Raw genomic sequence first — 14,199 nt, forward strand, 5'->3', positions numbered from 1 at the left:
CTCAATATCTAAAATTTTATCTAGATATATCATTCAGATAGATTCGAAAATTTTTAGATTCTTAAGAAAAACCGTTCTTTTCGCGTATATCCTCTGGGTACTGAGCCCTCCCACCACGTCAAGGTCGTACCCGGGAGAGGGAAGATATATATAATCTGATCTGAAAAATGTAATATACATCTATTATCTATACTACTGTGCATTTATCGGTTAACTTTTGGAAATGAATATCAAAAACATGTCAATTCGCTATTGAATTGCGAAATAAATTCAGAGCAGATAAAAAGGCTGAATCTCTTTTATTACGATGTCTGTAAGATATGATTAGAGTCAATAGAATGAGCTAGAGATTAATAAAAAAGAGAAATATTTCTTTTATTACCGATAAATAATTTCAAACTAATAATTTACACTCAATTTTATTATATCACGAAGGATGCACGAAAACGAAAAATTAATTTAATTATTAATTACGCAAATTATATTAATTGTGAAAGTAGGAATCGTATAAATTGCGTTATTTGCATGAGAGTATTTATTAACGTTGCTTTTTTATGACTCGTGTGATACGTTCGAAGAATAATCGAGAGTTGTACTCAAGCGAGACAAAAATGTTACATTAAACAAAAATAATTATTGTCCGTAATTATCGCGAAATAGTAATAAATTCTATTTTTCCATCGCGTTTTGATTCCGCGAAATGAATGAATCGTACGAAATATCTGTTCCATGATATATGATTGTTATCTTAATTCTTTTATGAATAATTAATCGCGCAAGCTAATAATCGTATAGTGTGAGTATTTATAAAGTACGTTTCATATTATATTTAGCATTTGTCGCGTTTCAAAAAGAAGTGTAAAGAAGAGCGGCACGCGACACGGCTACCTGCCTGTACGAGCCTCTGTAAGGGAATGACTGCGTGGTGACTTCGCATTAACGTGACGCGCCACCCCGCGCTCTACCCCATTCCACCCCGTGCCACCACATGCCGCCTCACGTCGCCCGACCTTCCGCACCAAAACAATCCCCAAGGCCACGCGCTGATCATCTCATTGTGAAAATATTAACGCATATTATAAAATAAGTAAAATAATCTATTCGTTACATTTTTATTATTCTCTGATTAATAGGTTTTAGCTTTAATTATTCTTACATTCGATGTACAACTCGCCGCGTCGTTAAAACTAACGAAAAATTAACAATAAGTTCTGAGAAAATCGATATAAGAAATTGTTTCATTCCGCGACGAAAAATACTAATTTATAAATTATATACTTTTTATCATGTATCAATACGTTTTATCATATAAAATCAAGTTATCTATATATTAATATACAGGTCTCAGTCGTATATTTAAAATAAAATTATTTAAAATATATACTCTTAATAAAAAAGCTAAAACGGTTAATTAATTATTATTTTAAATAACCTTTTCTGCTTCTTAAGCAATACTTTCAATAAGTTTTCGGAACTTATTTTATACTTTTTAAATAAGTCGTATCAGTCAGAGGATCGATCGTATTTGAAACAATTTATTTAAAATACGTATTTTATAAATAAAGATAATAAAGCAGTTATTTAGTATATTTATATTATTTTAAAAAAGCTTTTTCTAACTTATATTCCTTATTTAATACTTCAAATAAGTTTTTAGAATCTAAAGCACTACGTTTCGTTTTATCTGGTATAGTATTTGTCGCAAATAAGTATGTTTCAAACATATATGTGATACTTCTAATATTACATATATGGTTTCAAAAAGGAATTACGAGGGGGTAACCACTAGCTGAAACATTGTCCCACAGATTACATGATTTCATATGATTTCATCTGATTACAAATAATTTTTTCCACTACATATGAAATAATTTGGTAAAATATACGATTTTATTTAATATTATACAATGATTTCTCATGATTGCATATATAATTATCGAATTATGCATAGGATTTCATATGAACTTTATAATGATTTAAAAGACTTTGTCCCACGAGATTACATTAAGTGGTTACCCCCTCGAGGATTATGTGAAGAAGAGCGGCACGACGCTACCTGCCTACACGAGCGTTGGTAAATGAATGACTAGGCGGTGCGGCGGTGAGCGGTAACTGCGCGTGAACTGCGAAAACATGACGCGCCGTCCTCCCCCTATCGCGCCAAAACAAACCCCAAGGCCGTGCGCCAACCGTCTATCTAACCGTCGAAATATTAACGCATATTACGAAAAATATAAAATAATCTATTCGTTATATTTTTTACATTCTCCGATGAATAGGCTTTATTGATTTATTTCTTAGATTCATTACGCACAACTCATCTATATCTTAGATATTTCAAATTGTGTTACAATTCGCGATAATTTATAGTTCGTAATAAATCTTTGTTACACGAAATTCGCGCAATGTACGCAATATTTTAACAAAAAATAGACGTATTACTTTTCCATGATCACTGTGGCTATGTTCCAAAATCGACTGCCTGTACTGAAAATCTATAGTGCACGTAAACTGTCGCATTTTCAGTGCTGACAGTAAATTTGGAACATAGCCAGAGTTGTACTTAAACATAAAATAATTTAAAGTTATAATGATTTACATTAAAAATCTTTTTGACGATTCGGTTAACGTGATGTAATTCAAACTCGGATGTAGCGCCGTTTCTTTTTTACCGTCGAAAATGACTGCGTTCGGAAACGTCGCTCGGATGTCTCCGACGTCTCGGATTCATTATCTGTCCTTGTTTAACATTTAATGTTAAACAAGGACAAATGATGAATCCGAGGCATCGGAGGCATCCGAGCAACGTTTCCGGACTCAGCCAATGTCGTGGCACGCGGATGACATGAGCCAACTCAACTATGGATGCGTTCCGTTTCACGCATAATGCGCATGATGCATCTTTTATCCTTGTTACTCACCGAATGTTAAACAAGGATAAATGATGCATTATGCACATCATGTGAAACGGAATGCACCCTAAAGCGGGGAGCACAGACTCTTGCATAACGCATAACACGTAATGCATAAGAAAATGTACCAATCAAAGCCCTCCGTTTCCTTCCTTTCCATGAAATAAAGAATTCTGATTGATTGAATTTCTTATGCATTACATGTTATGCGTTATGCAAAAGTCTGTGCTCCCCGCTTAACTCGGCTGTCGCACGTATTTACGATTTGCGAAATGTGAAGCGTGTAACCTCGCGTAACCAACAGATCCTGATTCGTTTAAAGACGACTGTTCTGTCATACGGATCAAGTGCTTCGATTTTATTGAGTTAATCTTCGCTTCTAGTTGAACAAAATCGCAAAGGATAAGATTGGAAACTGACCTCCGAAATTTCCTATAAACTCTAGTACAGCCGATTAAGGTTATAATCGTCGACCTGGGACAATTTTGGAACTGCGCTTTTTTAAGTGTAAACGCTCGAACGATTGATGGAAAAGACATTTAAATTTTAACCTGTCGTATTCCGCACAAAATTCTCAAACAACATGACATCGTTCTTAGTGAATGTACTGGCTACAGCAGGTAGTATTTACAAATTGCCACGTTTATAATAATTAGATCCATTTTTCTATCAATATAGATTAATCTCTAATCTCAGTTTGATTTACTTTTTATATTGATTTATTTCTCTCAATATAGGTTTACTTTAGTCTTGGTTTAATTTATTTCTGTATCTTTTTTTAGTTTTAAAATATTAGAAAAATATAATAAGTTAATCAAACCAAGTTTAAAATTAATCTATATTCATAGAAATGGACATTGGACAGTCATTGGTGAATATCAAATGCAATTCTGCTTTATGAATACAGAAAATAATTTTTCTGTAGCCAGAAATTGTAGCATTTACAGACAATGTACTTATACATATAATTATACATGAAATTTATAATAAAATATGTAACTAAGCAGTTTTTTTTATCGCGCAGGTAAACTTGAGAAAGTAAATCTTCAGAAAAACATCGCCGAGATACAAAAAGAAATAACAAAATTAGAATATGTAGTTAAAGATTTTATGGACGACAATTACGTTGAATTTAGTTCAAAGTTGACAAGAGATGTACACTTGGTTAAAAAGACGGAGCAACTGTTGGAGGAAATAGGCATTTTGCAGAACAGAATAAATGATCAAGTATGTTTCATCAACACCTATCGTGCTGAATGTCATGATAAAACATATTTAATATTATTACATTTATTATATAGATCAAAATAGAATTGTCTAGTTCAACAAAAGAGCTGCAGACACTCTCTCAGGCGTTGAAAGAATCCAATGTCAGCCTGCAATTGTCCCATCAGCTGATAAGCCTACACAAGTGCATAAAATCTATACAAATGGCACAGAAGGACAAACAGTATGTTGATACTGCCAAAACTCTGCAGCAAATGCAATCTCTGCTGAATACTCCTCATAGTCTCCTGCATAATCTCGAAATATATGTGGCAATTAAAGAGGAGTACTGCAATCTCTCTCGTTCGTGTTTAATAGAAGCTTCTGGCCTCTTACACGATCGAATCTCCTGGAGCAACGACATCAAGGATAACAAAACGGTTAACTCTATCACTATTAAAAACAAATACGATGATATACAGGAATTAATGCAAGGATTGGACATTATGGGTCATATTGAAAATGAATTAGAAGTATTTTCTACAAAACTGATGGATTATATAATCAAACCTATCATTTATGATCGCTGTTCGGTATATGTCGTCAAGGAGAAAGTATTTACCGTCGAGATATTGGAGAGAAAAAAGATGCCATGTTACAAAGGTGTACTGTATAACTTGAACCTGCTCTTCAAGTTCCTTCATCAACATTTAAATTTGATAGTGGATAACGAATCTTTCCTGAGAAGATTGCAACCACATCTGCTGGAAAAACTGTCTCATCCTTTGATAACAGATTGCCTCTCTCACACCATTCCAACTTCTAATGCAGATCTGAAAAACTTCGAACCTGTAGTCGAAACAATTAATGAATTTCAAAACTACTTGGTAGTAATTGGTACTTATGTCTATTCCATAAGATAAAAGTGTATACTATATAATATAAAAAATTAAATGATGTATAATTTCAGGATTCCTTTCCGAGGATCAACTTTTCTTGTCAGAGTACACAAATAACATTGATAAACTCTTCATTAATAGGATATGTCAAGATTTACTAGCCAAAGCTAGAAATATAATGAGAAAAGATCTGCATGATTCCGTTCGATACGAACCGCAGGTATTTACTTCATTATTGATATATTAAAATAATACGTAGAGAGAAGTTATAGGCTTATATTCAGAATGTACTTTTATTTCTAGGATTCTATAGTACTACTAGGATTCTATGTGCAACGTGAATTATATGTGTGCTAACATTGTTATAAGTGTGTTCTGAATACCGGCCAATAATAAAGAGCATTTGATTTTCAATTGTTTTGTTTCAGGGACCGCCTAAGCTTATAGATAAAGCGTTTGAGAACGACTGCGAATTATCTATTGAAAAGAAGTTAAGCGATATGTCATTTCATCTACCAAAATGTCAAATAAGGTACATTATTTAATTAATAGTAATGAATGTAATATGAATTTTATGAATTCAGATTTTGACAACTTTTCCCTAGCATTCTGTGATGCTAAATATAAATATTACCTAATTCATTTTAGCAAAAGTGCACAAGAAACGCTAGAATTAGCGAAAATGATATTGAACGAAGCTTGTGATAGTTCGGATGCTTGCGCTGTTAGATTATTTTATACGTGTAGGAATGTATTCGAAATGTATGCTGGTTTGGTGCCCGAGCATCATAAAAAATTCTTAAAAACAATACCGCAGCAAGTTGGTAAGAATGATACATAACAGAAATGAACTAATTCTAGCATGAATAAAATGAATGTTACGTAATTATTATTACAATTATGTTTTAGCTTTGTTTCACAATAATTGTATGTATCTCGCTCACCATCTGCTTACACTGGCGCACGAATACAGAGATAGATTATCAAAAATTGTACAAAGATTGAACTTAATATTTGCGGATCAGGTCACGATACTTCGAGACGTTGGATCGCAATGCTTCCTAGATCATATGAAATATCAAAGAAATATTATCTTTGATATCATTAAGGACTCAGGTTTATAATTTATTTATTAGCTACGAAGAAAGTTGAAAAGAAGATTTAGCTAAAACGTGTTTATAATTAGGTTTCTCAGGATTAAGCCAAGCGCCTCAGTTAGAGCCTAGCACTGAACGTGCATTAAGACAATGCATCAGACAATTGGAACTGTTAAAGACTGTCTGGTTGGATGTGTTGCCTATAAATATTTATTGTAGAGCCGTTGGTTAGTTTTTCTATTCATCAGATTCTTTTCACTTCATTATTATATTTTATTAATTTTTTTACATCACAGGATGTATAACGAATTCCATGATGGATGATTTGATAACGAAGGTCATATCTGCCGAAGATATTCCAGCTAAAGTCGCGGAAGAACTGGTAATTTTATTTAATATGGTTGTAAAACGAATGCCGCAGATATTTCCTGTAAGTATATGATGCACAATACAAAACATAATACAAAAAGATAAAGTATATTTGTATACGAAAAGTTTAATACGACATAAATTTTTATTGCATTTAATGTCATACATTTGATACGATAAAAAGTTGCTCGAGATAGTAGCATTCCAACTGGTTCCTGTAAAAGTTAAGCCATAAGAACATTATTCCGTTTAATGTTAATTAGCATTTTTGCTTTATAGGATCAACAGATTCAACAACATGTACGTAAATGGACGAAATTTTTGGAACTGATTAAGTTACTTGATTCGTCACTGAAACAAATCGAACTCAGATGGGGAAATGGGAAAGGGCCATTAGCACAGGAGTTCGCTGCTCCACAAGTTAAGCAATTGATCCGTGCAATCTTCCAGAATACGGACAGAAGATCTAATCTCTTAGCCTCTATAAGATAAAAATGTAAGATACAAAATTTCAAATACATATAAACCATGAATGAATAATTAAGTTTGTATCATACATATACATTCCGTATTAAAATTGAATATGGAAGACAGCCCAAGACGAGATCAACTAGAGAGAAGACAATCATGTAATTTTATATACTTTTGTATGAAAAAACAATTAAAAATAAAAAATACTATACCTCTATTTACCGTCATACATGTACATATACACGCGCATACACAGGATGTTATTAAAAATTTTGTTTTGTCAGTTATTTAAAATTAATATAAATGAAATATTGATTGCGTAAAAAATCTTAGATAATAAAATGAAGTTGACAATTAAAATTAAAGCATTAATAAATTAAGTTCTGAATAGATAGGTAACCAATAATTAAAAAAATATTTTTTTATTAATATTAAATGGATTTTAATAAGAAATATTATTTTGTAAATAATATACTGAATATATTAAATATTTATATAATAGATATTGACAAATATGCCGAATAGGGGAGGCAGCTCCGATGACCTTGACATATGTCGTCAAAATCATGATTCTAGTGACCACCAAGTTTTAACCGTCGCTTGTCATTCGTTAAGAAGTTATTAACAAAAAAAGTTTGAAAAATAATGCCTCTTTTATACTATATAAAACAGAAATTTTCTGCTTTAAAATATATTTTACAATTTTCCACGCGGAGCGACTCTCACCCCCTGCCAAGGAGCACACGACTTTCCATGCGAAGCGAGTTTCATCCTATCTCGCCAAGTTGTTTCGCGTGGAAAATCATGTGCCCCTAAGCAGAGGGGAGGTGGGGTGGGAATCGCTTCGCGTGGAAAGTCGTAAAATATATTTTAAAGCCAAAAATTTGTTTTATTTAATAGAAGACATCATTTTTCAAATTTCTTTTGTTAATAACTTTTTAATGAATGATGAACGATGGCTAAAACCTGATGGAGGTTACTCAGTTATGACCTTGACATCATATGTTAAGGTAATCGAAGTTGCCTCCCCTATTCGGCATATTAGCCTAAACATTTTATTTTTTTTCTATTTTTTAAATAAAAATTACATTTAATTTTGAATCAAATTATTTTATTTAAAATAAAGAAGAAAATTAATTGGAGAATTAAGCACTGAGATACTTAAGAATGCTACACGAATGCTTGCCTAAAAAATCTATCTTGCATCTAATTTATGAAAACCATATAAGAATTTGAAGTTTTTAATTTTCAATGTTAAGTAATCGTCTAATTATATTAATATTTGATATAAATTAATTGCTCCTTTTTTATTAAAATACTTATGTGAATGCTTTCAACTTATAGTGAACTTGCATATATACAAATTTTATATCGAGATTAAAGCGACAAATTCCGAGAAATTCTCTTTTTTCATCAGGAGTTTGATTAAAGTATTAAAATGTACGAAGAACATCAGCGCAAACACAATATTACATAAAGAATAACATATTTAATAGTACGGAAATTTGCTTGTAAGCTGGTTATCGTAGAAACTCCAAGTATACGTTAACTAAGCAATCCGTATTTGGTAAAAATAAATCGTTCGTAAAGTGACGGAAAAAAATATCAGACTACATTATCATAATAAATTGTGAAAAAATAATCAGTCAGTCAATCAATTAGGCAGGCAGGCAGGCAGAGGGTGGCGATCAGTAGTGAGCGCAAATCGTTTAATATCTCAATTTCCAATTCCATCTTTTACAGTGGAGATAATATACATCATTACCACTATTTGTATCACTTTCTTATTTACGAGCATCTGAAATGACAACAAAAATTGATGCTCGGACATCTCTTTCCAAATGCAGCACTGTTTCTGCACGTATATCACAAAACCGAGGTGGAAGATATATCGAAAGATATATCATGTTCGATGCGAATCGCTTTGGCTTCGCAAGCTATTTTTTAATCTCGTCGTTTGTGCGTCGAAATTCTCAAGATATATTACACATTACCATGTCTATTTCTTCTTCTTCGATTACACATTATTAATTGTTATATGCGAGCAGCAGTTTGCATTTGGCTAGTGTTGGCGCGATTTACTGTCTCCTTTCCGATTCCATATAAAATCGTTACTATTCATAGAACGTTAAGCGAGCACACGTTTCTAAATACGTGAGAATGATATTCACAAGATTATGAACCGTTGTACCGCAATCTCAGAACTTATCGGAAAGCTGGAAATAATGGTAGCTAAGCCAAGCAAATCAACAAAATTACGAGATGCTACTATTTTAACGGTGGGATTATATGTACGCAAATGGATCATGAACTCTGTATTATAATCGTAAACCAAGGACCACAAAAAATCCTACGTATCTAAAATGTGTGTAAAGAAAGGAGATCTAAAACAACCCACGATAAATTTCGGTTTAAAATAAAATGATGATTGCAAATAGTGTATGTTATAGTCTCTATAGATTAATAGCTCTATTAATTATTTCTTCAAGTATTATTCGCACTTCGCGATTCGTGTTTCACGGTTTGAACGTGAAGAATGTTTTTTTTTTTTTTCAAGGGAACTTTCGAGTCTTTTAAGCATAAAAAATGTTCTCCGGCAACGACCACGGGTTGTATGGAAGTGGACAATGCACGGAAAACATTGCACAGCGCAAACTGCAATGGTAGTTCTTGTCTATATACAGGTCGCTGTGTAGATTGGACAGAAATGAAGTCGTCGAGGCGGGTGGCTGATCGGCCCGCAGTTCAGATTGGCAAGACGCAGCGTAGTTCTTTTATGTGCATTCACGTAGATGACGATGACTGTGAACATGGAAGTGCAAAACAGTTTGTCACATTACTTCGCCCCCTTTTGACTCCCATTGACTGAGAGCCGACAGTAGCTTGATATTTTTGTGCATGCAATTAAAACGAATTTTGCCATATTTAATATGATAGCAACGGATTGATCCTCATGCACATAAAAATCTTTTTATGTAATTTGTAGAATTCTTCCATATATATGTAGTTTGTAATAGACAGAAAGCAACAATTGTGTTCACGTAAAATAGATAGATGCGGAATCGCATCAAATTGGTTTCTGTTAATTAATCCGTTTAAGCTTTGCCTTGAGCTAGATACTTCTTTCAGACACAATCATTTATCTGTGTCTATAGTTTTTTTTATACATTTACACGCGATTGTCTAGTTTTTCACTTATCTTAATAATTAATATTCTTAAAATCTCTCCTAAATCTCAATCATTATTAAAAATGTTCTTTTCATTTCTCAAGTTTTTCCCAAAAATCTTTTAAATGATACGAATTTTTAAATGTAAAACTCAAATATCTGTTTACATCGCATACCCGTGAGCGAATACGAAGATCGTAGAATCACAATACGTCACGAGATGCCTCTTAACAGAATCTATATCAGAATCTATCATCAGAATCTATTATCAGAATTATAGTCATATAGGTTGGTAATGCATACTTGTTGCTTTTCTTATCGTTACTTTGTTATAATAACGATTTAATAACAAATTTTTTTATGACTGCAACGGTAACATGAGGGTGGGAAAGTCATTCAATCGTTACTTGTAACAGGTTGGAAAGGTTATTCGTTACTGAAAAAAGTAACTCGCCATTTGTAACGCGTTACTTTTTACTCGTTGCTTTAATGAGTTACGCATTATTTGTTATAAACAACTTTTTTCAGTAAGTAAACGTGTAATGTAAAAGTTACTTTTCAAAGTGACTTTTCCAACCTTAGCTTTAATGTGTAGTTAGTTATCGTTACAGTCATAAAAAATTGCAACGTCAAATCGTTTATTATAAAAAATAACGGCAAAATTAACTTCCTATCCCTGATTATAGTCTAATGGAAAATTCTGATCGTACTTTCCTAGTTCCCACAAGATTGTTACGTTTGAGCTAAAAGAACTTGCTAATAAACGTGAGAGAGACACGAGTTCAATATCAATTTAGATGGGTTCTCGTCAATACCTGCCACGGCCGGCGGGAGAGCGGCTTCGATACCTCGCTGTGCTTGTATCCTTCCCGGTGTAGTAGTCGGCGCCAGTGTCCCCGCTACTACCACCGTAGACATCCTGCGTATATCCGTCTCGCGTAACATACCCACTGCTGCGATTGTACATATAGTCTTCTCCGTAACGACCTCTGCCCCTACTTGCGCCACCCCTGCCTGTATAATAGCTGCCTCCATAATCTGCGTAAGTACTGCCTCTGTAACCCCCGGTAGTGCCGCCCCGAGAGCCAAAGTCCCTACTGCCAACCCCGCGATTTCCTCTGAAACCACCCGAACCGCCGCCCCTACCGCCGCCACGGCCCCTACCCCGGGAAATCTCCACTCTCAATTTTGCACCCATAATCTCCATGCCGTTCATGTTGCAGCAAGCCAATTCGGCCTCGTTCATGTTGAAGAATTCGATGAAAGCGAAGCCCGGTGGATTAAACGCTACCCACACCTTGTTCAACTTGCCATACTTTTCAAACTCCATTTGTAGATCTTCCTTCTTGATGCTCTCATTCAACCCGCCCACATAAACGCGTGTATATCCTTCTGGTGTCATCTTGCTGCTAAAAAAAATAGAATAGTTAATAATATAGTAATTAACATTTCACCAACTAGGCCTGGTTTCATCAATGTAAGATTAACTTTAATTTTTCAGTCAGAGACTTTTCTTATTTTCCTCAAATGGATTTCTGATAAGGCAGGTCATAATACTATAAGTATAAAAGACTCTACAGTAGTCTGATCTTTAGCAAAATAAAGGAGAAAGAAAAGTATATATATCTCTTTTTATATGTCTCATTCTAACTTATATTGTCTTATTCATTCTCGGTATTCTCACTTATTGACAAAAACCACGGGCCAATCATATGTTTGTCATTTATTGGCCAAACTGTTATACGCTGTTTACAGCAGAAAAAGCAGCTTTGCAATTGTTGTAAAACTCTTTAATATGATTGGTCTTACCTTTAGTTCCTTACTGGATCTAAATGTATAAACCAATTATGTTAAAGAATCTAACAACAGTTGCAAAGCTGCTTTTTCTGCTGAACACAGCCATAGGGTCTCTCTAATCTCGGTTCAATGTATCTTTTTCCAATTCTAAGATTAAATCGAAATTAAAGTTAATTTTACATTGATGGAATCAAACTTAACAGTAACATAACATGAATGTTATAATTTCATACTCAACAATATAAATGTAATGTAATACATGTTACACATACAATTACGTTATTAAGTCTGCAATTATAAAAAAAAAATTCAGTGACTAGATCAACTAATAATAATTTAATGTCAATAAGTCTGTTCTTTTATTTCCGACTGTTATTAACTTGAAGTGAATATACGTTTTCAACTTTTTGAACGGTTCATCTCTCCAATTGGAGAACAAAAGAGAAAAAATAAACTGCAAGGAATTTAGCTAAAAAGAACAATTAATATTATTTTATTGTTAGTTAATGTTAACTGGATTTTTCTCTTTGAAATAATTTCAGAATAATTTCTCAACTCTTTTGAAACAATCAAATCATAATATTTATAATTCGTTAAAATTAATTGTTGTATCATTAATATTCAAACATTTGAAATGACGCGCAGGTAAAATATTATTACTTTTGTGCCAAATAGAGTAACAATCTGACAAGTCAAGCTCGGATAAGCGGAACCGGATGAATAGGAACAATCAAGAATACATAATTACGTTCACATGTTCTTTGTATAAGCAGAGAGAAAGTTGAAAGTGGATATCCCGGCCTTTTTCGTGTATCAAATCTCGGAGGGTAATGTCCACATTTTTTGGTTCTCTTCCATACTATTACGTGGATTAGACAAAGACGAATAATCAACTTTGATTGTTCATTCTTGTTTAACCCATGTAATAGTAAGGAAAAGAATCAGAAAAACGTGTACATTACCCTAAGAGGTTTGATACACGAAAAAGACCGGGATACCACTTCTCGGGTTCCTCTTCGGTATATATAAGCCACAGCGAATCGGTCTTTGTTTCCGTAAGAATACTGATCTCAGGTAATTCAACAAAGATCGATGTTCGGAGCTGTTTTGAAGCAGGTGCCAATTGTCCTTGCGCGTGCGGCATTATTTGACTGCGCGATCCCGTCGAGACGGATGCGAGATAAATAATCGAGTGACAAATGATAACTAAGCGGTCACAACAACGCAGCCATAACGGTATTTTTGTCTTCGGCGGCAAGACGCGCGGCGGTCAAAGACGCGAGGTGTCGGGTGCCCTGGATCGGATCGCAGACGTCATAGGCGGGAAAGACTCGCGGAACTTTCCACGGAAAGGATGACACGCGAAAAAGCGTCGACGGTACAGAGTAAACAGCGCGACGGACGAGTTTACGCGCCAACGAGTTCGAAAATTTATTCGCGTTTTGGTACCACAGTATTACTCACTTGTCGTTGTTGGCCTCTCGAGATAGGTTTCTCTCGTCGCCGATCGGCGTGATCGCCGCGGTGACCGACGGGGGAGATGGGTAGGAAGGAGTATCTGTCGTTGGAGTCTTCAAGTGAGAACGCCGTTTGCGACCGCGCAATCGATTAGAGCGAATCCACCGGGGTTCACAGCACATAAAATCATGTCGGCCGTGTTCGAAATCTCCAACCCAGACGCACTAGTCGCCGCTGGACTAAAGGCCCGTCTACAATACGCGTAGTAAGCTTGGTTTAAGGCCGGTATTCATAGTCAGATCTTATAGCGAATTCGATTGGACGCATTCAGTGCGCACTGGTGCACATTAAAGCCGTCGTACACGAAATAACGTAAAGATATGTTTATAAATAAACATAGAGATCGATTAAATCGTGAAATACTTAATACATTTTATTGTACTATTAGGTAAAATATGTATTTCATAATTCGAAATATTTGCATTTCATTTTTATACTTAAATTAAATTAGTGTACAACGGCTTTAATATGCACCAGTGCGCACTAGTTCTTCCAATCGAATTCGCCATTATATTTAAGACCGTCTTAAGTTCAGCCTTGAGGTGTCATGAACCAATCAGAAAGCCGCATTAGCGTCTTAAGACAATGGCTGCGTTCAGCAGACTCAACAGTTTTGCAACCGTTTTATGATTGTCTGCTGAGATAGGACCATTCTTCTAGATCTAAAAGTATGATCCAATTAGCGCGAAGGAAACTTCCAACAGTTGCAAAACAAACGTTCTGCTGAACGCAGCCATTACTTAAGACGGTCTTGAAATAAGA

At 34.4% G+C, this 14,199-nt stretch overlaps 2 protein-coding genes across 3 annotated transcripts; one reads left to right on the forward strand and one right to left on the reverse strand.

Annotated features, from left to right (window-relative positions):
• The first annotated feature begins 3,179 nt into the window (after positions 1 to 3,179).
• On the forward strand, positions 3,180 to 7,101 carry Zw10 (Zeste-white 10 kinetochore protein). The gene is made up of 10 exons (XM_018449056.1): positions 3,180 to 3,532; positions 3,937 to 4,139; positions 4,214 to 5,015; positions 5,089 to 5,237; positions 5,446 to 5,549; positions 5,666 to 5,841; positions 5,927 to 6,133; positions 6,204 to 6,341; positions 6,411 to 6,544; positions 6,763 to 7,101. The coding sequence occupies exons 1-10, from the start codon at positions 3,496 to 3,498 to the stop codon at positions 6,973 to 6,975; spliced, it is 2,163 nt and encodes a 720-aa protein (XP_018304558.1). The 5' UTR covers positions 3,180 to 3,495; the 3' UTR covers positions 6,976 to 7,101.
• Positions 7,102 to 8,649: 1,548 nt separating this feature from the next.
• Positions 8,650 to 13,594, reverse strand: Rsf1 (Repressor splicing factor 1). Of its 2 annotated transcripts, none has more exons than XM_018449188.1 (3): positions 13,384 to 13,594; positions 10,938 to 11,528; positions 8,650 to 9,756 (listed from the first exon to the last, which is right to left on the reverse strand). In XM_018449188.1, exons 1-3 carry the CDS (start codon positions 13,557 to 13,559, stop codon positions 9,729 to 9,731), a joined length of 795 nt encoding a protein of 264 aa, XP_018304690.1. In that variant the 5' UTR covers positions 13,560 to 13,594; the 3' UTR covers positions 8,650 to 9,728. The 2 variants fall into 2 exon arrangements, with proteins under 2 accessions (XP_018304690.1, XP_018304689.1); XM_018449187.1 differs by having other exon boundaries at positions 10,938 to 11,531.
• Between the last annotated feature and the right edge of the window lie 605 nt (positions 13,595 to 14,199).

Source organism: Mycetomoellerius zeteki, unplaced genomic scaffold, assembly GCF_001594055.1.
Source record: "Mycetomoellerius zeteki isolate Tzet28-1 unplaced genomic scaffold, Tzet1.0 scaffold232, whole genome shotgun sequence".
Taxonomy (NCBI): domain Eukaryota; kingdom Metazoa; phylum Arthropoda; class Insecta; order Hymenoptera; family Formicidae; genus Mycetomoellerius; species Mycetomoellerius zeteki.

What these genes read in the sequence shown, in the direction of transcription:
- Zw10 (XM_018449056.1), top strand. Translation starts at nt 3,496, where the DNA reads ATGACATCGTTCTTAGTGAATGTACTGGCTACAGCAG. An exon ending in AACAATACCGCAGCAAGTTG is followed by an intron (nt 5,842 to 5,926) that starts GTAAGAATGATA and finishes ATTATGTTTTAG; the next exon opens with CTTTGTTTCACAATAATTGT. An exon ending in TGATATCATTAAGGACTCAG is followed by an intron (nt 6,134 to 6,203) that starts GTTTATAATTTA and finishes GTTTATAATTAG; the next exon opens with GTTTCTCAGGATTAAGCCAA.
- Rsf1 (XM_018449187.1), bottom strand. Translation starts at nt 13,559, where the DNA reads ATGTGCTGTGAACCCCGGTGGATTCGCTCTAATCGATTGCGCGGTCGC. An exon ending in CGAGAGGCCAACAACGACAA is followed by an intron (nt 11,532 to 13,383) that starts GTGAGTAATACT and finishes TATTTTTTTTAG; the next exon opens with CAGCAAGATGACACCAGAAG. An exon ending in TCTCCCGCCGGCCGTGGCAG is followed by an intron (nt 9,757 to 10,937) that starts GTATTGACGAGA and finishes CCATGTTCACAG; the next exon opens with TCATCGTCATCTACGTGAAT.